This window comes from Serinus canaria, chromosome 23 (assembly GCF_022539315.1).
Source record: "Serinus canaria isolate serCan28SL12 chromosome 23, serCan2020, whole genome shotgun sequence".
NCBI lineage: Eukaryota > Metazoa > Chordata > Aves > Passeriformes > Fringillidae > Serinus > Serinus canaria.
In genome coordinates, this window is record NC_066336.1 from 4,985,630 (window position 1) to 5,008,760 (window position 23,131).

The following is a 23,131-nucleotide window of genomic DNA, read 5'->3' on the forward strand; positions in this document are numbered from 1 at the left end:
GGTTTTTTTTTTTTTCCCTCCTTCTGCTGATTTTTGTCTCCCTCCCCCGTGCAGCAGTTTGCTGAACAGGCAAGAACTGGGTCATTCTTATCTGGAGCCCTTGTGCTTTCAGGTGAAAGCTGCCAAAGAGCTGGAGGAGAACAGCAATAAGATCGATTCCCTGTTGAGCTGGGTGGCATCGCTGGAGCAGAAGGGAGGGCTCCCAGAGTACAGACCACACCCTGTCAGCCAAGGCACAGGGACACAAGCAGGAAAAAGCACTGGGGATGTCCCTGATGGCCACGCTGTGGGAGCAGACAGTGCTGCTGAGAGCCTGGATGAGCACTACCAGAGGCTGAAGGTCAGCACTGACACCTCGTCCCCCCCACAGCCTCCTGCCCCACGCCCTGTCCCTGCTGTCAGCTGCCTCTGAAACATGGGATTCTCCATGTGGGAAGCTCAGAAAGGCCCTGCCCAGCTTCCTGCAGGAGATGCAGAATGTCTGGTGGGCACGTGCCCACCCACAAGGTGGAATCAGGGTCCAGCAGGTGCCTGTGATGGCCACAGAAGGGGTCACTCCCTACTCCTGGGACATTCCCAGTTCTCCCCACCCTGCTGGTGCTTTGTCACAGAATCAAATGACCTTAAAGATCATCCTGTTCCACTCCCACCTCCTCTAGACCAGGCTGCTCCACTCTGCCCTCGACCCCTGGCCCAGCCACAGCTGCAGGGGGCTGCAGAGACCCTCAGCACCGAGCTCACCTTTGTCCCTGCATCTTTCAGGCTCAGCACCAGGAGCTGCTGTCCCAGCAGCAGGACATCATCCTGGCCACGCAGGCAGCCCAGGCTTTCCTGGACAAGCAGGGGCCCAGCCTGGCTGGGGAGGAGCAGGAGAGGCTGCGGGCACAGCTGGCCCAGCTGCGGGAGCGGTACCCGGCGTCGCTGGCACGCGCCGAGGCGCAGCTCAAACGGGTGCAGCTCCTGAGGGAGGAGCTCCAGAAGTTCCTGAGGGACCACGGCGAGTTCCAGGCCTGGCTGGAGCAGGCAGAGCAGGAGCTGCAGGGGATGTACAAGGGGGACAGCGACCCCCAGTCCCTCAGGCAGCTGCTGCGGCGCCAGGGGAGCTTCGCGGAGGATGTGATCTCCCACAAGGGGGACCTGCGCTTCGTCACCATGTCCGGGGAGAAGTTTCTGGATGGGGATGCTGGGGATGCTGAATCCCAGCTGTTGATGTCCAGGAGTGTGGTGAAGAGCAAGCTGGAGGATGCCACGCAGAGATACACCACGCTGCACTCCAGGGTATGGGAAGGGCTGGGAGCTGGGGGCTCTTTCCCTCCTGCGCAGGGAGGGCAGAGGGATATTTGTCCCAGCTGCCAGGACATTTATAGATTGTAGGACAAGGATTGTCTTCTTCAAGGCTTGGGTCTGCATGTTACCCCTGGTAATTCATTTAGCTGTGGCAAGATTGATTTTTTTTTTTAATTGCTTTTTATTTCTTGCTGATTCGCGCGCCTTTCACCACAGGCTGCTCAGTGCTCCTGTGCATCCCTGTCACCTCTCGTTGCTCCTTTGCAGTGCTCCAAGCTGGGCTCCCACCTGAACACCTTGCTGGACCACTACCAGCAGTTCCAGGAGGTGGCAGAGTCTCTCAGGACGTGGCTGCAGGAGAGTGAAGCTGCCCTGGGGAAGCTGCTCTCAGAGACGGTTCCCTCAGATCTGGCCGTGCTGCAGAAGCAGCTTGCCAGCACCAAGGTACACTTGGGGGATTTCCTGGGAAATGCTGGAGCCTGGATGGGAATTTGGCTGCTCTGAGCAGTCAGCAGCAGGGAGGAGCCTTGACCTGTTGGTTTTTTTGCTGGTTGAGGGCAAAGATGCACCTGCAGATGCAGCAGGTTCTGTGCTGCAGGTCAGGTGGGAGAGGTGCTATGGGGCTGCAGTCACAGACACCCCAGAGGGACATAGAGGGGGACATTCCTCCCCCATGAGGGTGCCAGAGCACTGGGACAGCCCAAAGCCTCTGTTCCAGCTCTGCCTGCAGTGTGGGGGTAGATTTTCCCATCATTTCCTAAGGATTCAGTGATGAAGTGCAGAGGATCCCTCAGAGGGTGTAAAAGGAGCCCTGAGCTCCATGAGTGTGCCAGTCCTGCCTGGAACCCACCTCTGATTTTGCCTTGTCTTGTGTGAAAACAGCAACTGCAGGGAGACCTGGCTGAGCACCAGGTGCCAGTGGAGAAGCTCCAGAAAGCAGCCAGGACCCTGCTGGACATCCAAGGGGAGCCAGCCCCAGACCACGGCCACATTCAGGAAACAACAGGTACAGAGCAAAGGGAGGGCTGGGGAGAGTGGGAAGGAGCCAGAGGGGGCAAAGATAAATCCCTTTTTGGGGGAATTTGGGGGCAATCATGTGGCATCCCTCTCCACATGCATCCTCAGGGTTTGCATGTGGAGAGGGATGTGGCCACTTGTGTTGCGTCCCCCGTCTCGCTGCTGAGTCTGGGGACAGGGATTTGTCATCACTGAGAGTTTTTGGGGAACCAAAGGTGGCCCTGGCTGCTCTCTGAGCACCTGGAGCTCTGTGCCACTGAGTGTCCTGTGTGCTGGACCCTGCAGATGCCATCGTGAGCCGCTTCCAGAGCCTCTCCCAGCAGATGTCCGAGCGCTCGGACCTGCTGCAGAAATCCATTGCTCAGTCCCAGAGCGTCCAGGAGAGCCTGGAGAGCCTCCTCCAGTCCGTGGCTGAGATTGAGAAGAACCTGGAGAAGGATCAGCCAGCTGTGCTCACCTCTGCCTCCATCCAGGACTCGCTTGCCACGAGTGTGGTAAGGCTGGGCCCTCTCTCTCACCCCAAACACCCCAGAGCAGCACCTGCACCATGCAGGGGTAACTGCTGACTGCTGAAAGCACCAAAAAACCCCTACAAAGGGATATGGGCATAACCTTTGTGTTTTCATGGAATCACTGAATGGTTTGGGTGGGAGGGAGCCTTAAGCAGCATCTAATTCCAGCACCCTTCCACTGGCCCAGCTTGCTCAGGGCCCTGCACAATCTGGCCTTGGATGTTCCCAAGGATGGGGCAGCTCCAGCATCTCTGGGCAAACTGTGCAAGGTCACAGACTTGTTAAAAATCTCCTTTTTTTTCTTTGCCAACAAGATTTCAGACACAGGGAAAAGCAGAGCACGTTGGGCAGGTCAGAAAGGGAAGGAAAATCCGGATACAAAATTATTTTTCCCAGCTCTGGCTGTGTCAAAGCACCTGCTGCTGCTCCCGAGGGCAGCCCAGTGAGTCCTGCTGAAGAACCTTCCTTAAAAATCCCTCTCTCTCCTCCTGTGCTCACCACAGAAGCTGAAGCAGGACATTGCCAGGCAGAGGAGCTGCCTGGAAGCCACCCGGGAGATGGTGACACGCTTCACCGAGGCCGCCGACAGCCCCGCGGCCTCCGCCCTGCAGGACAAGCTGGCCCAGGTGACAGAGCACTTTGGGAGGCTGTGCCAGCAGCAGCAGGAGCGGGAGGACACCCTCAAGGGCCTGCTGCCCAAGGTGGAGCAGTTTGAGCAGCTGTGGGAGAAGCTGCAGCAGTTCACGGAGAGCAGGACGCGGGTGTTGGCATCCGGGAATCAGCCGGACCGGGACATCGCTCACTTCTCCCAGCACATCCAGGTGAGGCCCTGGGGAGGAGTCCCACCTGCACCAGGGCTCTGAGGAAGGCTCCAGGCTGGCAGGATCCAGCCCTTCCCAGCTGTGGGAAAAAGGGGATGGTGTTTCCCAGCAGCCAGGCTGGTTGTCAGGTGGGGTCTTTTAGGATCGAGTCCAAATGTAGCAGGATTTTACCAGTTAAAGATTCCATGGGGTCAATCCAGCAAAATATCCCTGTGAGGGTGGTGCAGGAGTGCCAGAGACCTGGGAGGTGTTGGGGCCAGAGACCTGGGAGGTGCTGGGGCCAGAGATCTGGGAGGTCTTGGGGCCAGAGACCTTGAAGGTCTTGGGGCCAGAGACCTGGGAGGTCCTGGGGCCAGAGACCTGGGAGGTGTTGGGGCCAGAGATCTGGGAGGTCTTGGGGCCAGAGACCTGGGAGGTCCTGGGGCCAGAGACCTTGGAGGTCTTGGAGCCAGAGACCTTGGAGGTCTTGGAGCCAGAGACCTTGGAGGTCTGGGGGCCAGAGACCTTGGAGGTCTTGGGGCCAGAGACCTTGGAGGTCTGGGGGCCAGAGACGTGGGAGGTCCTGGGGCCAGAGATCTGGGAGGTCCTGGGGCCAGAGACGTGGGAGGTCCTGGGGCCAGAGACCTGGGAGGTCCTGGGGCCAGAGACGTGGGAGGTCTTGGGGCCAGAGACCTGGGAGGTCTTGGAGCCATCACTCTCTGGTAGAGCTTGGGAGCTCATGGAAGTGGCTCCTGCTCTCTCCTGGTGATGTTCTTCAGCCTCCTGAGGCCTGGAGTGTTTTAATCCTGGAATGGTTTGGCTTGGAAAAGACCTTAAAGATCATCTCATTCCAAGCCCCCTCTCAGGGACAGGGACAGGGACACTCTCCTCTAGACCAGGTTGCTCAGGGTTGCCTTGGACACTTTCAGGGGGGTCTGTGGAGCTCTGCAGGATTCCTCCCTCTGGCTTCCCACAAGTGTCCTGCTGCAGGGGGTGCTTCATCCACTCAGAAATGCTGGAAGATGACAGGAAACCAGACACCTGTGCTGTGGCAGGGGTTGATTTGGCTTGGTCTAGGGCCTCCCATCCCATCCCATCCCATCCCATCCCATCCCATCCCATCCCATCCCATCCCATCCCATCCCATCCCATCCCATCCCATCCCATCCCATCCCATCCCATCCCATCCCATCCCATCCCATCCCATCCCATCCCATCCCATCCCATCCCATCCCATCCCATCCCATCCCAGTCACCAGCACTGGGGACAGTGGGATTTGCCCCTGCAGCTGCTCCAAGTGTTTGCTGAGCTAGAGGAGCAGGTGGCAGTGAGCTGTGCCCAACGTTTGGCACTGGTGCCACACGTGGCACTGCCCAGAGAGCTCAGCAGGGTGTGGGACTGCCCAGCTCATCCCCTCTGCTGCTGGGCACCATGGTCAGCATCACCCTTGGCTCTTGGCAGGAGCTGAACTCGGAGATGAGGCAGCACCAGGAGGACCTGGCCACCCTGGAGCAGCTGGCTGAGGAGCTGAGCTCCTGTGGCTTCACCCCCAGCTCCTTCCAGCAGCAGGAGAAGCTGCAGAGCCTGAGGAAAGATTTCCTGCAGCTACAAAAGGTGGCAAAAGACAGGTGAGTCCCAGGGAGGGGAGCTTGGGGGTGGCTGCATGGTCCAAGCAAGGCCCTGTGGAGATCTCCTTTCCAAGGAGGGGGGGCATGAGCCAGCTCTTCCTGCCACCCTCCTCCCACGCCAGGATCCTGAGGCAGCTCTGCTCCAGCTGACGCTTTAAAAAAAGCCTTGGCTGGGGGCGTTGTGAAAAATTCCTGGTGCTGCAGCAGGAGCAGGAGCTCTGCATTTCCCAGCTCCAGCCCAGAGCATCCTGCTGGCTGCTGGGAGGATGGGGAGCCTGTTCCTGGAGTGCCCTGGAATGGGGGTAAAAGGGAGCTGGAGCAGGGTCAGAGCAGCAGCATCCCTGGGAGCCACACCACTCTGGCTGCATCTCCAAAATCCCTGGGGAATGCAGGGAAGGTGGTGGGGGAAAAGCAGCTGAAAGTCCCAAGAATCCCCAGTAATTCAGGGCTGTGCAGGCTGCACAGGACGAGCCAGAGGGGCCTGTGACCCCCATCCAGGGGCTGCCTTGTTCCCCCAGGAGGGGCTGGATGGATGGAGCTGTGGCCAGGGAGGAGGGGGCAGCACAGCCTGGGCTCCCCAGGGAGGCAGGTGCCCGGGGGGACACGGCATGAGTGAGCTCTGTCTTCCCAAAAACCTCGTTTTTCCCAGGATAAAGAGCCTGGGCAGGCTGGCAGTGGTGGTCCCGTGGCTGTTGGCCACCACTGGAGTGCCCAAAAGTGCCACCAGCCAGGATTTGAGGGGGCCAGCAGCAGTGAGGGGCTGGCACTGGGTGCACCCCATTTTGTGCTGTTCCCAGGCAACATAATAATAATAATAATAATAATAATAATAATAATAATAATAATAATAGTAAAAAGGGCTCCTAGGGACACTGTGCCACATTTAGGAGGGGTAATTGCAAGGCAGAGCACGAGCTCTGACTCTCCAAAACCTTTTCACTCCCAGAGAAAAGGATGCCTCATCCTGCCAGGAGCAACTGGACGAGTTTCGGAATCTGGTTGGCGCCGTCAGGAAGTGGCTGAAGGAGAGTGAAGGCAAAATTCCACCTGCTGAGACCTCCCTGGGAACCCAGGAGCTGCAGCAGCACAGGCAGCAGGTCCAGGTGGGAGCTGGAATCAAACTGGGAAAGCCTTGAAAAGCTGGAATGTGAAATCCCAGGAAGCAGAGGCTTGCTGATGGTCTCAGCGTGCATCCAGTGGCTTGCAGAGCAGGGAGCAGTGGGAGAGATTTCTTGGGCACTGCCTGGCTTCCTGTCACTCCCTGTGCCTGCTCTGGTTGGGATTTAGGAGTGGGAGAGCCGAGCACAGTGGGTTTTTCTGAGTGTTCCCCGTGGTGGATGGGGAAGGTGACCTCCGGTCACCCGAGCCCCCGCCGTGCTCCAGCAGAGGGATGGGATAAATCAGGATGTGCTGGGGTTTGACTCACAGGCAGAGCAGCTCTGCTGAGTCACCCCCAGCCCTCACACCCCACAGCAGCCAGCACTGGGCTCAGCCAGGCTGGAGGGGGAGGAGGGATGTCCCCAGAATGGTGGGAGGGAGAAGGTTTCCTTCAGCAGACCCATTCGTTGGGAAGAGCTTTTTTTTGCTGTTTGGTTCCCCCCTGGCAGAAATAAATGTGTCACAGCCACTTCCCCCAGTGCAGCCACGAGCTGGCTCCCTGGCTGCTGTGTCCTGGTGTCACCACAGAGGGGACAGGGGAGGGAGGAGGGGGCTGTGGCAGGGCAAGTGTGGCCTCCAATCCCGAACTTGGCTTTTGAGCAGGATCTCCTGGAGGAATGGAAGGGGAAGGGGCCCCAAGTGGAGGAGATTGGTCGCAGAGGGACCCTCCTGGAGAACCTGATCGTGGAGATTACAGCCCCCAACACCCCTCCCAAGGCAGGTGAGTTGTGGCCAGCACTCCTGAGGACAACTCTGCTGTCAGCACTGCGTCATCTCTGAGCCTGCCTTCAGCAAAAAATGGGGTTATTTCCCCCTTTTAACCAAATTCAGAGTGATCTGAGCATGGTGAGGCTCAGCCCAGTGGTTGAGTCACTGGCACTCATTGCTTCAATGCATCATCCTGACTTGGCTTAATTAACTGCAGCCTAACGAGCTCTGAATTGCCCTGTGTTTGCTGTGGGGACACAGATCCCTCTCTGGTAGAGCTGGGGAGCTCCTGGAAGTGGCTCCTGCTCTCTCCTGGTGATGTTCTTCAGCCTCCTGAGGGCTGGAGTGTTTTAATCAACCTCCAGCCTTTGGGTTTCATATCTGGATGACATTTGGGGCTGTGATAGTCAGATGGGATTTACTGGTCTCCCTTTTGGCTTCAAGTCTGTGAAGCAATGAGATTATGTCTGGTTCATTTGGAAACCAGCTCAAAGATGTCTTCCAGCTTGTGAGAACAAGTCCCTGGACTCTCATCGCTGATGGGAATTTCTGGGAATTTGTGGTCTGGATTTGTTTGTTAGGATTAAGTTCATGAGCAGTTCTCAGGGAAACCATCAGGAGAAGTGAGAGGAGAGGCTTGTGAGTGACCAAAGGTGCAGCCCCCTATGCCCATGAAAGCTTTAAATATGTGGTTAGAAAAGAGAGACCTCCCTGGAAATGTGAATCTCCCCTTGGCTGTGACATCTGGTGTCCAGAGGAGGGACACTGGTGCATCCTGCAGCTCTGGGCAAAGACAGCATGAACACAGGGTTTGAATAGTTTCATCCCATAAAAAAAGGAGGATATGGAGGAGTTAATCCCTTCAGGGAAGGCATTCAGCAGTTTTATTGGGTGTAAGTCACAAAATCATGCTCAGGGTAGCAGCTTCCCAGGCGTGGCAGGACACCTGCAGTCCCCAGTACTGCAGCCATGCAGGAGCCACATTATCCCTGCTCTCATGTTGGGATGCTGGGAGAGCTCCCCAGCTCCAGAAAGGCAGGAACAGCTTCAGGAAAATGAGGGGAGCAGGAGGAGGAGAGATAAAGGGGCTCCACACCAAATAAATGCCCCGTGCTGGGCAGGTGGGCAGTGGAGGCACCACCTCAGTGCTTGGTGGTCCCTGTCATGCAGCAACCATTCATCACTTGCTGTCTGCATCCCTCACACCTCTGTCTTGTCCCTCTTGTCCCTCTTGTCCCTGTCCCCTCTGCCCAGGTGCCACTCTGCCCACTCCAGGAGCCTCAGGAGGCAGCGTGAACGGATACCACACCTGCAAAGGTGAGCTCGCTGTCAGCACCACTGAGCCACCCCCCCGTCCCCTTTTCATCCATGCATTTCCATTCCCTGGAGTGCAAACCTCAGTGTGACACTGCCAGCATCCCAGCAGAAGGGAAATGAGCTTGGCAAGGGGCTGGGAATTCTCAGCTGCTGCAGTGGAGGGTGGAGGTCGGGCTGAAGGACGGAGAGGAGCAGCCTTGGGCAGTGACAGCACCCCGACACCTCGTCAGGTGGTGTTAGGAGCTGATAAATGGGAGATCATTTTAAGGCCTGCAATTAAATTTATTGGTTCTGTGGGATTATAACAGCATCCAACCCTCCAGTTTGAAGAGCAATTTTAATTATTGCCCGTTATCTGCCGTTAGTTCGCCGGTTCAACCAGATAATAGGTGCATAAAAATGGCTTCATATCTCGGTGCCAAATTATTTAACCTTGCATTAGCAGTGGCTTTATGAAAAAGGGGCTCAGTTGGCATCAAGCTCACCAGCAGAGCTTTGTTTGTAAACTGTCAAAGGGCACTGGGGGGACGAGAGGAAAATCCCCCGTGGCAGGAGAGGTGAGGATGATGCGCCGTCGCTCCGCAGGCAGAGCGTGGCCTCTCGCTCCTCATCTCAGCTCTCTGTGCCTGCCTGGGGCTGGGCTAGAGCCTGACAGTCTGAGCTGGAGGACAGGGCCAGTGCTGCTGACCCCGGGCTGGTTTGTGGCTGCAGATCTGACGGAGATCCAGTGCGACGTGTCGGACGTGAGCCGGCGGTACCAGGCGCTGGGGGCAGCGCTGCAGGAGCGCCTGCAGCAGCTCTCAGCCATGCTGGACAGCATGCAGGAGGTGCAGGAGGAGGCCAGCTCCATGCTCAGGTGGTTGGAGTCCAAGGAACGGATGCTGTCCGAGCTGGACGCCTCCTCCTCGCCCACCAAGACGGAGACGATGAGAGCCCAGGCTGAGCACAACAAGGTGATTGCTCTTCCCCAAAAAAAATTTTGGTTCTCCGGGGTTGTAATTCTTATATTTGTAAATAGTTGCCTTTAAATATCTGAGGTATGGGACATCTTCCCTCTATAGCTACAGGGCTACAAATTCCTTCAATGAAAGAGTGAATAGAAGTAGGAAACTAGAGCAAATTCCTGCATGGATCTATGGCTGATGAGCAGGAGTAGCAGTATGAACTGTATGCTTCTGAAAAAAGATTGACTCTTAGCACAGAGACAGGATCACAAAGTGGCCCTGGGGTCACAGGGTCACAAAAGGGCCCTTAAAGATCACCCAGTTCCACCCCTCTGCCGTGCATCTCCCAAAGGATCGCAGAGATGGGCTTTACTGCACTGAACTAGCCTCGAGGGTTTGCCCTGAGTTAAAGAGGGGCATTCCCAGACACAGCTTTAACCTTCTATTTTAAGGGAAATACAGGTTGGATATCAGGAAAAAGTTTTTTACAGAAATGGTGATAAAGTTCTGGAATGTTCTGCACAGGGAGGTGGTGGAGTCACCATCCCTGGGGGTGTTTAACAAAGCCTGGGTGTCCCACTGGGTGCCAGGGGTGAGTTGAGATGTTAGGGCTGGGTTGGACTCGATGATCTTGAAGGTCATTCTGTGAATTCTGTGAATTCCAGGCAGATTCATGGAGCAGCAGCCCAAAGTTCCCCTTTTGCCTTTAGACCTGTTGATGTCAGGCTGAGGGAAAAAGAGATTATTTGGATCCCTTGCTGCTGAGTCACTCCAGCTTCTCCTGGAAAGCAATTCCCAGCCTTTCCCTGCCCTTGCAGCCAAGTTAGGTCACAAAAGTGCTAAAAAATTGATTGAACTACAGAGCAAAGAACAGAAATCATCCAGCTGCAGCTTGTAGGTGCTGCTTCGTTCCAACTCATTGATTCTTCTGCCCCTGTACCTGAGGAAGTTCAAACCATTCTTTTCCAGGCATTTCTGGCTGAATTGGAACAGAATTCTGGGAAGATCCAGAAGGTAAAGGAAGCACTTTCTGGCTTGCTGGAGAAATATCCAGATTCCCCAGAAGCAGCGAAGTGGAAGAAGATGCAGGAAGACCTGAGTAAGTGCCTGAAGCATTCATGAGGCTCCTGTCTCCAAACATCACGTTAGCCGTGGCTCAGGAGTGAGGGGCAATCCCAAAGTCACGCCAGAGCAGAGTCACTTCTAATTAAAACTCAGTAAACAGCAAACCTCTCTCTGAGCTGTCTGGTGGGGAAGGTGTTCCTGAGATGAGCACTGTCGTGAGTAATGGAATCTCTGTGATGGATGTGGATTTTAAAGGATTGCCTCCTTAAACTGCTTCTTAAAAAAAAAATAGGGGGGGGGGATGGATGTGTTAGTAGCACAGGTTGATTGTTTTGATTGAAAGCTTCACTGCTTGATATAAAATTCTAGTCATTAGTGAGGCTGCCCTAGGTAATTAAGTGTTGACTAAACAAGGCTGTGTGTTCAAAAAGAAGCCCAGAGATTCCCTCCTTTGAAGCAGCAGGAATGTGTTGACTCCGTCCAGGAGATCTGAGAGTGCTGTGTGAGGACAGGCACACATGAGAGAATCCTCATTTCTCAGGCCAGGAGTGTGAGATGGCTCACCCAAGGTCCTGGCAGCAGTGACTAGAGCACAGAAATCCTCCTTGCAGGGTTTTCCCCTAAGAGCTTCCAGGAGCTCCTAGGAGAAAGCCACTGGATTTGGGTAATGGCTGCTTAGATGGAGAGTGGATAGAGCCAGGCTAGTTTTATTGGGAAACAGAGATTTCCCATGGGGAAAACCACAGGGAGGGGGAAAACAACCTTGGTGATGGAGGGGTGGGCTGGCCAGGAGCTTGACCACGGCCAACAGAGGTGGTGCTGCAGATTGCAGGTGGGAGAGGGCCAGCCAGGCCACGGCTGCACGGCAGCAGAAGCTGGAGGAGTCAGCAACCCAGCTGGCCACGTTCCAGGCCACCGAGGCCCAGCTGAGGCCCTGGCTGATGGAGAAGGAGCTGATGATGAGCGTGCTGGGCCCCCTCTCCATCGACCCCAACATGCTGAACGCTCAGAAGCAGCAGGTGCAGGTGAGAGGGGTTTGGTGGTGGGCGCTGGATGGAGGAGAGAGTCTGGCCCAGGAGGGAGGGGGAAGGTTGTGCTGGTCTTGTGGGCACTCTGAGATGCTCAGGGACCTCATGGCTCCTCTTCCACATCCTCCAAACCCTCCTGTGTTGGTCTTGTGGGCACTCTGGGACAAGTGAGTGCCCAGAGAAGTCATGGCTCCTCTTCTACATCCTCCAAACCCTGCTGTGTTGGTCTTGTGGGCACTCTGAGATGCTCAGAGACCTCATGGCTCCTCTTCCACGTCCTCCAAACCCCTCTGAGCCCAAACTGCTGTGAGTAACTTGAAAAGGGTGCAGTGCTGAGCTCCCTTCCTGCGCTGGATTGACTCAGCAGTGAATCACTTGGCCCCTCTTGTGAGTGAAATTGCTTTAAACAAGGCCTGTGCTGATGCTCTGCAGGACTTGCTAATGCTGCCCCTCTGCCTGCCAGCCTGGCCCTTTCACTCCTCCTGCTTCCAAATCCTAACATGGCTCTAAGCAGCCACATCACGAAGCAAAAAAGCCCCAGTGGAGATAATTAGATTTTCATCTCATCTAAGTGGTTTATGCTGCATTATAAGACAAATAAGAGGGAGAGCAAAGCCCTGGAGTCGCAGACCCCTCCCAGCTTTTTAACTCCCAAGGTCACAGTAAATCCTGGGCTACCCAGCCCAACTGCTGTCCCACCCCAGGGCCTGTTCCTGCTGATCCCAAGGGCTGGATAAAGCCCCTGGAGGTCTGGTTTGTTTTGACTGTGTGTACTGGGAGCTGTCAGTTTTATGCAAACACTTTTATGTTATTTCTGCTGCAGTTTATGCTGAAGGAATTCGAAGCTCGCCGACAGCAGCACGAGCAGCTCAACCAGGCAGCTCAGAGCATCCTGACTGGCCCTGGAGATGTTTCCCCATCCACCAGCCAGGTGCAGGATGAGCTCCAAGGGGTCAACCAGAAATGGTCCGAGCTCACCGAGCGCCTCAACTCCCGCTCCAGCCAGATTGACCAAGCCATAGTGAAGAGCACCCAGTACCAGGAGCTTCTCCAGGGCCTCTCAGAGAAGGTGAAGGCTGTTGGGCAGCGCCTGAGCAGCCAGTCTGCCATCAGCACCCAGCCTGATGCTGTCAAACTGCAGCTGGAGGAGACCAGCGAGATCCGCTCGGACCTGGAGCAGCTGGAAGAGGAGATCTCAGAGGCTCAGACCCTCTGTGATGACCTCTCCGTCCTGATTGGGGAGCAGTACCTCAAAGATGAGTTGAGGAAACGTCTGGAGACGGTGGCACTTCCCCTCAAAGGGCTGGAAGATCTGGCAGGTGAGACCGAGGAGGAGTTGCCTGAGATGTTAGGATGTCAGGCTGCACCCCTGCTCTTTGCCAAAGGGCTCTCCCACCACTGGGTTTATGAAAACAAAAGGGGAAGCACCATTTATCACTTTTTAGGGTTCTTCTTGGGTGTTTTATGTGGCACCAAGCATGGGAGAGTTCCAACTCCAGAAATACCTGAGCCTGGAGAGGGAGCAGAGGTGTTTAGCCCCACTGATGTGACTCTTCACCAAGCAGGGTGGCACATGCTTGGAAAAAAAAACAGGTTCCTAAATTCAGACTGGGGCATAAGGAAACCCCAGTGGCCACCCTCTGATCTTGGGATGCATCCTCTGGTTTCTCAGAGTTTACATTTAGAGACTGGTCAGGAGAGCTGAGACTTCTGCATTACCGCTGCCTCTTACTACTTAAGAAATTTATGAATCAGTTAAGGACAAAGGCTGGTGATGCAATGGAAAGCTCCTTCCTGTTAATCAAAACACAGTTGGTGCATCTGAGACGATTTTAAATAATTGCACTTTGCTTATTTGATTTGAGCTTAATTGTCGCCTTCCAATCTGGTTGCCGTTGCAGCCGACCGGATGAACCGGCTGCAGACCGCGCTCGCGAGCTCCCAGCAGTTCCAGCACATGTTTGATGAGCTCAGGACCTGGCTGGATGACAAAAGGTGCCAGCAAGCCCAGAGCCAACCCATCTCTGCTAAACTGGAGAGGCTGCATAGCCAAATCCAGGAGCAAGAAGAGTTCCAGAAGAGCCTCAACCAACACAGCGGCTCCTACGAGATGATTGTGGCCGAGGGAGAATCTTTGCTGCTGTCAGTCCAGCCTGGGGAGGAGAAGACCACTCTGCAGAACCAGCTGGTGAGCCTGAAAACACACTGGGAGGAGCTCAGCAAGCAGGCTGCTGACAGGCACTCCAAGCTCAAGGACTGCTTGCAGAAAGCTCAGAAGTACCAGCGGCACGCGGACGACCTCCTGCCCTGGGTGGAGGACTGCAAGGCGAGGATGGCAGAGCTGGAGGTAACCCTGGATCCAGTGCAGCTGGAGGCCACTCTTCTGAGGTCCAAGGCCATGCTGAGTGACGTGGAGAAGCGCCGGTCCCTGCTGGAGATGCTCAACAGTGCTGCTGACATCCTGACGGACGCTTCCCAGACGGACGAGGATGCCATCCGGGATGAGAAGGCTGCCATCAACCAGAAGATGGATGCCATCACAGAAGAGCTGCAAACCAAGACTGGCTCCATTGAAGAAATGTCCCAGAGGCTCAAGGAGTTCCAGGAGAGCTTCAAGAACATCGAAAAGAAGCTGGAAGGGGCGAAGCACCAGCTGGAGATCTACGATGCCCTGGGGCCACAAGCCTGCAGCAACAAGAATTTGGAGAAGCTCAGGGCACAGCAGGAGGTGCTGCAGGCCCTGGAGCCACAAGTGGATTATCTGAAAAACTTCACTCAGGGTCTGGTAGAAGATGCTCCAGAGGGCTCTGACTGCTCCCAGCTCCTCAGCCAAGCCCAGGTGGCTCAGCAGGACTTCGAGGCCGTGAAGCAGAAAGTCAACGATTGCTGCGCCCTCATGGAAAACAAGCTGGAAGGGATCGGCCAGTTCAACAGCAGGGTCAGGGAGATGTTCTCCCAGCTGGCAGACCTGGATGATGAGCTGGACAGCATGGGCCCCATCGGGAGAGACTCTGACAGCCTCCAGTCGCAGGCCGAGGACGTGCGCGCCTTCCTGGGCAAGCTGCACCGGCTCAAGTGCGACATCGAATCCTCCGAGAGCGAGTGCAAGAAAATGCTGGAGGACGAGGGCAGCCCCGACCTGCTGGGGCTGAAGAGGGAGCTGGAGACGCTGAACAAGCAGTGCAGCAAGCTGACAGAGAGGGGCAGGAGCCGGCAGGAGCAGGTGGAGACCACGCTGTCCCGCGTCGAGGACTTTTACAGCCGCCTGAAGGAGCTGAGCCACATGACCGCGGCGGCCGAGGAGAACGAGGCCCTGCAGTGGGTGGTGGGCACGGAGGTGGAAACCATCAACCAGCAGCTGGCAGACTTCAAGGTAGGTTGGATTCCATGATGGTTTGGTTTTTTTAATGTGTTTTTTGGCGTTGTGGTTTTTTTTTTTTTTTCCTTTGGTGGGTTTCAAGCCGTGGCGTCTCCGCGGTTTTTGTTGCCGCGATTTGTGAGTGGGTTTGCGCTGAAACGTCCTTGCTCTGGAGGATGTGAAATCCTGCTGGTGGACTTGATAGGCTGTGGTGAAAAGGTGTGGAGAGGTTCTGGGATTGGCAGGAAAATCCCTGTGCTCCTGTGATGTGTGATGTTGGCGTGCCAGCAGCTCGTGGGCTGGTAGAGGTGGGTGGCATTTAGATTTTGGGGGAGGAAGGGAGGGGTGTGAGTCCCCCTGAGCTGTGACTTTGAGAGTCTAGTCCACATCAGGTCATCCTGTAGGTCTGGCTTTGCCCGGCCTGCTGTTGTGTTCGCTGTTCCCTCCATCTGGCTCACGCCTTACATCCATTTTGGGATCCTTGGGTACAAAAAGAGCCACAGATCAGCTGTGAGCCAAGGAGTGCACCCAGGAAATAAAACCAAGGTGAAGTTTTATGTGGCTGTTCACATTTCCAGCAAGGAGCTGACGGAGACCATCAAGGCTTGCACGAAGCACTGAGAGAGGGAAGAGCTGGAGTGTGTTTGATATATTCCTATACAGTATTATGATGTTGGGTCATGCTGTTACACTCCATTAATTATATTAACACGGCTTAGAAATTCTCTTGCTGTGAAACTTCTATTCCTGATGTGCTCAGGAGTTGATGATCGGGCTGATTTACATCTGGCTGCTTGTTTCCCTGGTGTTAATGGGGGGGTGGGAGGGAGAGGCAGTTTTACAGCCATTTACTTTTCATCTCATGGCTAATTGATCCCGTTCCACCACTTGAGCAGCTCTGTGAAACCTTCACCAGGACAAGGTGTTTCTGGTTTGGGGTTTGCCTATCCAAAAAAAAAGAGCTGAAGTGTATTTCTGGGACAAATTCAACCTCACCTGATGGTGTTGCTTGTGTTGGGCAGTTTGCTTTGAGTTGATGTTGATGGGAAGGATTTAAATTCACCATTAAACACCACAGAGTCCCTTGGAACAATTATATCCAAAAAGGAGGTTTTAGTCCTTAAAATCAGCCAGCCTTTCCTGGGATTATTCCCAGCTGAGCAGCTCTCATTGGGAACGATGACAAAACCCAGACTGGGCAGGAGCAGCTCAACCCACCGTGGGGTTTGCACGTGGTCCCCAGCTCAGTGACCTTGGGGGTGACCTGAGCCAAGGGGGTTTGGGGGTCTGGGGTGTCCTTAGCAAGAGTCACTCCCTGGCCATCGAGGCCACCTGGAGCAGCTGGGGCCTTTGTGGGTGGGAAAGGGAAAGTGGCAGCAGTGGTGGGGAGGTTTTGCTGTGTAATGGCTGGGAATGAAATGGGGGAGAGAAGCAGGAGTGGAGGATGGAGTGGAGGATGGAGCAATCGTGGTTACAGCAGCATTCCTTCATTCCTGCTTTCCTGCACGGCTCATCCTCAGGGATTTCTGCACAAATCCTAAAGGTTGCAGAGCTGATCTTGGCAAAGCTTCACCTTCTGCTCCTACCTAAGGGGAATTCAGTCCCAGATCCTGATCTGCACGTGGAAGGGCATCAGCAGGGCCTGGAGGGAGAGCCTGGCTCGTGCTCTGGGGGGAGCTCGGGGGGCTTCTCGTGCTTGCGCCAGGATTTTATTTCCCAACAAATTCTCTGTCTAAGACAATATCACAACTCTTGCCCTCCTTGGATTGCAAACCAGGGGCGTGCCCAGAGTGTCCTGGTGGAGCAGAGGAGCTCCTCATGCTGGCAGAGCTCCGGGGGGAGGCTGGGGTGAGGGATGGGGTGACGGGGGCTCTCCGGGAGCGGCCGCGCTCTGTCTGTCCAGAAGCTCAAATGCAGGCAGATATTATGTCTTAAGGCATTAATTTTAATGAACATCTGTGTAAATGAGATGCAAATTAGGCATGGCCCCAGGGCTCCAGGCAAGTTGCCAACAGAGCCATGACAAAGGTGGGCACTTCTGGACTCATTGTGTCCAGATTTTAATAAAGAAGAAACATTGAAGGCTCTGGTGGAGGCTGGGAACGGATGACTTTGGAAGCAGCTCACATTTGAAGCTTCCCATGTATTTTTCTTTTCCCTTTTCTTTCCCCAAAAGGCCACAACCTCCTTAACTTTTGGAAAGCTGCCATTTGTGCATTTCCTCTCTATCCCCCCCAGCCCCTTTCCCAGGTCACAGAGGGACTAATCCTGGCTTTGGGATGGATGAGCCCTCTCCTGCTGTAAGTTTTCCTCCTGGCTGGGCTCCTCCGAGGCAGGAGGCTGGGAAGCAGCTGTCAGATCCATGCTCAGGGGGAAGCTTTGTTTGCAGGAGGGGGTTTTTTGCTTCAGCAAAATGTGATTTTGGGGACAGATCCTCACCAGCTCCCACGGCCATCAGGAGCCAGGACCACGATCCAGGGTGGAGCTGGAGCTCTGGGAGTGTGGGAAAACCAGGCAGTGACTGGTTGGTTGTAGCAGGATTGTTAAGAAAGCCCATCTGGAGGAGACTTTAAGGGGTCATCAGGCTGAGCCCTGAGTTTTCTGGTGAGATCAAGTGCAGCTGAAAGGCATTTCTGTGGTTTGGAGCCTGTGCTTATATGGACATCCCCATGGATCGCTTTGGATCCAGCTGTGCCATAGCAGAAATAAAGTGGGTTCAGCTCCTGTTGAGCTGCCAGAGCAAAGGAGCCTCATCTTTAACTCCTGATCTCCAGCAGGAGTTGAACCCAAGTGGCTCTGGTTCCATTGCTGCCTCTCTGAGGAGCCTGTGTTCCGTGTAAAAAGGGGCTGAAAGTCAGGAGAACCTTTGTGCTGAGCTCCACACAGCCAAGTTGGGCTCTTCAGCACGAGGGACAAGTGCCAGGCAGCAGCAAGAGCTGCTCGTAGGAGTTTCCAGGCTGGGGCACTTCTTCCCCCTCCACTGTCTCTGCTGTCAGCTCAGGTTTCTCAAAGCTTACGCTCTAATATTAAATTTTAATGACTGGAATCAAATGAGCTACAGTTGAGATGTTTCTAAACATAACAGCTCCGTGGATTCAGTTTGGCAAACAGCAGAATTCCCCAGGGAAATGATTCCCCAGGTACAGATGAGACAGGGGGGTCACTCACCCCCCTGAAGGCAGAGGGGGTTTCTGCATTGCTTTGTCTCCATCATCAGCAGCCCCTGATCAGCTGGGAGACCCTAAGTGAGAACTCTTCACCCCAAAAATGGTGAAACTAACGGGATGAAGCTTGTGCTGCTCAGTGCAAGTGGCTCAGTCTCCTTTACACGCTGAAGAAGCAGGGGTGAGGTTTGCTGGTTGGGAGCAGAGGTGCCAGAAAGCCCCAGGCATGGGCTTGTCCTGTCTGGCCAAGGAGAGCCCATCAGCCTGGGCCACGGAGCTGATGGAATCAAATTCTTGGGTGTTTTGGGGGAGACATCTGTGCTGGGGTAGCTTGGCCTCCTGGCTAAGCAAGCTTAAGCCTGGCTTTTGTTTCTCTTTTGCACAGTGGATTTTGAACTTGGGTTTCAAAGCGTGGCTTGTGCTTGGCCTTGGCAGCTCTGGGCTGGGACCCTCTTGGATTCACGGTGTTGTTTTTGGACAAAGCCTTAACGCTGTCACATTTCACCTACCGAATTCACAGCATTGAAGCTCAGCCCTGGGTCAGCTGGCAGGGATTTTTGGGCTCTCTGCCTTAGAGTGCTCAGGAGGGAGGATCCTGGTGCCTCCCCAGTCATGGAATCATGGAATGGTCTGGGTGAGAAGGGGCAGGGACACCTTCCACTCTGCCCAGGTTGCTCCAAGCCCTGTCCAACCTGTCCTCGAACTCTTCCAGGGATGAGGCAGCCAAAGCTTCTGTGGGCATTTCCTCCAGGAAGAATCTCAGCTGTATCATGCCAGGGGACACTTTGTCCCCGTGAGGAAGACGAGAGCAGGATCAACCCTGCATTCCTTCCGAGCTGTGCTCAACAGCCACAGGGAATTCCTGCAAGAATCTGGAAACCCAAGGGAAAAAAAATCATCAAACTTGGCCCACCCTCACTTTGGGGTGGCTGCAGGTGCAGTTGGCTGAGGGGGGGACACCTGGTGAGGTGTCTGTGCTTGGCTGGTGGCTCCTGCTGTCACCACAGCTGAGCTGGGTGGCGCTGGGGCAGGGCACAGGAATGTGGCGAGCCAGGACCTGCCCAGCTGGCACAGCCGGGCTGTTTATCCCAGAGTTAATTAAACCTCACCCCGGAGAGGAGGGAGGAGCAGGAGGGGGTCTCCCACATCCAGCCTGCAGTGGGTGATGGCTTAGCCAAGGCAGAGGAGGGAGGAGATGGGATTTTGGGGTCCTGGTGTTGTTGGGGAGGTGTTTGGAAACTGGAGTTGCTCAGGGAGGAGCAGGAGGGTCTCCTGCAGTGGGTGATGGCTTAGCCAAGGCAGAGGAGGGAGGAGATGGGATTTTGGGGTCCTGGTGGTTTGGGGGAGGTGTTTGGAAACTGGAGTTGCTCAATGCAGCAAACTCTGGCAGTGCTGTGTCACACCAATAAAGGTTTAATGCTGGATGATGAAGAAGGGGAGGGAGAATCCCTAGACAGCAGAAACTGAATCCTCAGTGCTTTATTTCAGAGTAGGTCAGGTCAGCCAGGGCCCACACAGCCATTGTGCCTCCAGCACCCTCTTTGTCTGCTTCAATAAAAAAAAAAAATAAAAATCAGGAAAACAATCCTGGGGGTGGTGATGACTGAGTGAGGCCCAGACCAGAATTACTCATCTGGCCCTTCCCCTGGTGCTGTCTGACCCTGCTCCAGGCCCTCCCTCGAGCAGCAGCAGCTAGCCAGGGCTGGGGAGCCCACGCAGGCTCCTGTGCCCTCCTCCTGCCCCCCTTCCTGCCTGGGGGTGTCAGCTTCTCTCAGCACTTCATTTATGGCTCGGAATTCCCCCAGCCTTTCCACCTGGGAGCTGACTCAATGGGGCTGTCAGAAATGTCCCTGGGCTTCTCCCAGGTGTCACTGCCTGAGGGTGATGGCTTTGGGGAGGGGGCTGCCACTGGTGTGACCTCATGAGCCATTGATGTCAGAGGGATGGGATGGGATGGGATGGGATGGGATCCATGGGATGGGATGGGATGGGATCCATGGGATGGGATGGGATCCATGGGATGAGATGGGATCCATGGGATGGGATGGGATGGGAAGGGATCCATGGGATGGGATCCATGGGATGGGATGGGATCCATGGGATGGGATGGGATGGGATCCATGGGATGAGATGGGATCCATGGGATGGGATGGGATCCATGGGATGAGATGGGATGGGATCCATGGGATGGGATCCATGGGATGGGATGGGATCCATGGGATGGGATGGGATGGGATCCATGGGATGGGATGGGATCCATGGGATGGGATGGGGACTGCCCAGCAGTGTTTCACCATGGATATTTTGCAGGAGGGTCAGAGTTTGGGTTTCTCCCCCCCCCAAGAAGTTTCAGCCCATCGAGGTTTGATGCTTGTGCTCCTCAGTGGCATTTTGTGACCTTCCTTTGTAGGGTGATCTTGAGGGTCTTCCCCAACCTCAGTGATTTTGTGGTTCTCCCTGTTATCTCTGCTCCTGCCACTGCAGAGCTGCTCTTGGAGATCAGAGATGGTTTTTGGTTGGAAGGGACCTTAAAGATCACCTCACTCCAGCCCTCCTAAGGAGAGCAGAGGAAAAGCAGCATCCCATTTTGGCATTGCAGGGCTGGACTGGAGACCAGGAGCGACTCCATGTGCTGATGGCACAAGGAACTGGCACTCAAAGCCTTGATTTCTGGAGGCAGCAGGACAGGAGTGGTCCTTAGCCAGGACAGGAGTGGTCCTTAGCTAGGACAGGAGTGGTCCTTAGCCAGGACAGGAGTGGTCCCTAGCCAGGACAAGTGGTCACCCAGCCCACGCCTCCGGGGTGGCTTTTTTGGTCCCTCCACACCCCATCCAACAGCCAAGCCCCCGGCAGGTGGGCGAGGGGAGGTGGGTTTCTGAGAATGGGATGTGGCAGGGAAGGGACACTCTGCCACTTGCTGTGCCCCAGGCCTGGCCCAGGGTATTTTTAACCCTTGTGTGCCCCCGGAGGAATGCGTGTGGCTCCCGCCAGTCGTGGGGCTGGGAGCAGCTGGGTGGGACTGGGCTGGGAGTGGGGACAGGCTGCGTGACGGTGCCTTCTCGTTGAACGCTTTCCAGACCTACTTAAAGTATCTCTGGCTTGTATTTTCAGCAGCAGCAGCACAGGCAGAAATGCCTCCTCTCTGACAGCTGTTAAGCTGCCTTAAAGGCACCATCTCCCCTCGTTGGGGAAGGGGATGATGGATGGGGGTGATAAGCACGGGCTGTGCTGGGTGACAGGGCTGTCACCGAGCCTGGCCCAAGCTGCAGAGCCCTGGTGGGGCTGGGTGTGTTTCTAACCTGGCCATCTTGTGCTTGCCCAGGAGCACCAGTGGCCTTGGCAGCCTCCTCGCTCCTTGGGAGTAAGTTTTAGCAGTGAGGGAAGAGCAAAGGTAGCCCTGGAGCTCCTCCTTCCTAGAGGGAATGCTGCTGGTGTGCTGGTTCATCAGCAAACCACGGGTGGGCTTTGACCTTGAGGTGTCAGCAGAGGCTTCCCTGATCCCCAGAACAAGAGTGAATTAAGCCAAGAGTTGCTGAGATCGACCAAATCAGAGCTTTTTTTTTTCTTTTTTTTTCTTTTTTTCCCCCCTCCTCCTTTCCTTTTCTTTTCTTGACCGTGAAACAATCAGGCTGTGATCAAACAGTGCCTTTCAGGAGCTGCCTTGGGTCAGTGCTCCAAAAGCCACCCACTTGCAGATGCTTTGGTGACCCTGCCAGGTCTGAGCCCGGGGAGGTGGCCGGGGGAATGTCCTCTCCCCAGAGCACTCGTTAGCTGCTGGTGATGACACTTGGCAGTGTTTCCAGGAGATAACTAAAAATACCAGCTTTGCATAAGACCAGGAGAGCTGAGGATCCGAGGGAGGAGGAGATGGGAAGGTTTTTGTCTGCAAGGGCTGAGCAGAGGAGGGAGAGGAGCCTGGTCCTGGCAGGATGCAGCCTCGTGGAGGGGGGGGATCTGTGGGGACATTCCCATCACCCACAACATCCAAGCCAGGCTTGGGAAGGGAGGGACTGTGGCCACTGGGGCTGGAGCAAGCAGGGAAGGACTCAGTCTTGGATTAGTCACTGCAGCCTTTCAAGAACAATTGCCAGTTCTCCTGCTGAAGGAGTGGTTTAGATGTCTCCCATCCAGAGGATTCTCGGGATGATAACACACTTACCTCACTTCCTGAAGAGCCTCAGAACAGTTTGGTCATCACCCCATCCCTGTCCCCCTTTGCTCTGGGGAGCAGCTCCTGCATTTTGTGGGCAGTGGGATGCCCAGGGTGCTTCATTTTGCAGAGGAATGGAGCAGCTGAGGACAAAAATGGGCATTTCAGCAGCTTTCTCCTCCTGCCCACGAGGGCCCGGGCACGGGGCTCTGCCCTTGTCTCACAGTCCCAGCTCAGGCTGCTGCCAGGGAGTTTTGGGGTGCTCTGGGAATGCTGGGTGCCGTGGGGCTGTGCCTGAGCTCTGCTGTAACACGTGGGCTCCAGGCTTCGTTCTGGAGAATTATTTATACCAACATCTATATTAGCTGCCTTGCAGGGAAAGCGCTGCAGCGCAGCTCCTGCACTCTTGGAAGAGCAAAATTAATTTAATTTTTTTTTTTTTTTTTTTTTTTTTTTTTTGCATAGCACTCACTGCAGCTGTGCATCCAAAGTGCAGGAGGTTTCTCTGCTGGGAGCTTGGATTTTAACCTCTTCCTAAAACTTTGCCCGTGAAGGTGCAGACCCCCCCAGAGCCTGCTGAGGTTTCCTCCCACAGCCCTGTGGAGGAGAGTCCTGAATGAACAGGTTCCAAATGGCTGATTTAAAGATGTGCTGGCTCCCTGCATCCCGAGCAGCTGTAGCCTTTGAAGAGGGATTGAGTGGTGGCAGAGCCCTGATGTGGGGTTGGTTTGAAGTCAGCTGTGAGCCCAAGGGATCAGGGAGCATCCAGAACAGCACAGAGGGGTGGGAACAGCCCCAGTGCTCCTGCCTGGATCAGGAGCTGGAATGGCAATCAGAAAGATTTGGGAAAAGGAATGAATGAGGAGGAGAGCAAGAGGGAAAGAAAGAAGTCCCTCTGACCTTCTGACAAACGCAGCAAAGGCTTTAAAAAACATGAATCCTCTGCTGAAAACTCCCAGCGCAGCCTAAAGCGCCGTTTCTAAGGGAGATTTTG

General features: G+C 55.1%; 1 protein-coding gene across 2 annotated transcripts in view; it reads left to right on the forward strand.

Annotated features, from left to right (window-relative positions):
• Positions 1 to 23,131, forward strand: part of MACF1 (microtubule actin crosslinking factor 1) — a 139,390-nt gene that overhangs the window by 72,677 nt on the left and 43,582 nt on the right. For both annotated transcript variants that reach the window (XM_050983184.1, XM_050983185.1), the window contains exons 43-57: positions 113 to 340; positions 763 to 1,278; positions 1,555 to 1,731; positions 2,170 to 2,293; positions 2,590 to 2,798; positions 3,320 to 3,637; positions 5,079 to 5,245; positions 6,192 to 6,348; positions 7,007 to 7,124; positions 8,366 to 8,428; positions 9,140 to 9,381; positions 10,342 to 10,471; positions 11,263 to 11,462; positions 12,289 to 12,784; positions 13,367 to 14,838. In XM_050983184.1, the coding sequence (XP_050839141.1) occupies positions 113 to 340; positions 763 to 1,278; positions 1,555 to 1,731; positions 2,170 to 2,293; positions 2,590 to 2,798; positions 3,320 to 3,637; positions 5,079 to 5,245; positions 6,192 to 6,348; positions 7,007 to 7,124; positions 8,366 to 8,428; positions 9,140 to 9,381; positions 10,342 to 10,471; positions 11,263 to 11,462; positions 12,289 to 12,784; positions 13,367 to 14,838 (4,617 nt within the window). The remainder of the gene's footprint in view (positions 1 to 112; positions 341 to 762; positions 1,279 to 1,554; positions 1,732 to 2,169; positions 2,294 to 2,589; positions 2,799 to 3,319; positions 3,638 to 5,078; positions 5,246 to 6,191; positions 6,349 to 7,006; positions 7,125 to 8,365; positions 8,429 to 9,139; positions 9,382 to 10,341; positions 10,472 to 11,262; positions 11,463 to 12,288; positions 12,785 to 13,366; positions 14,839 to 23,131) is intronic.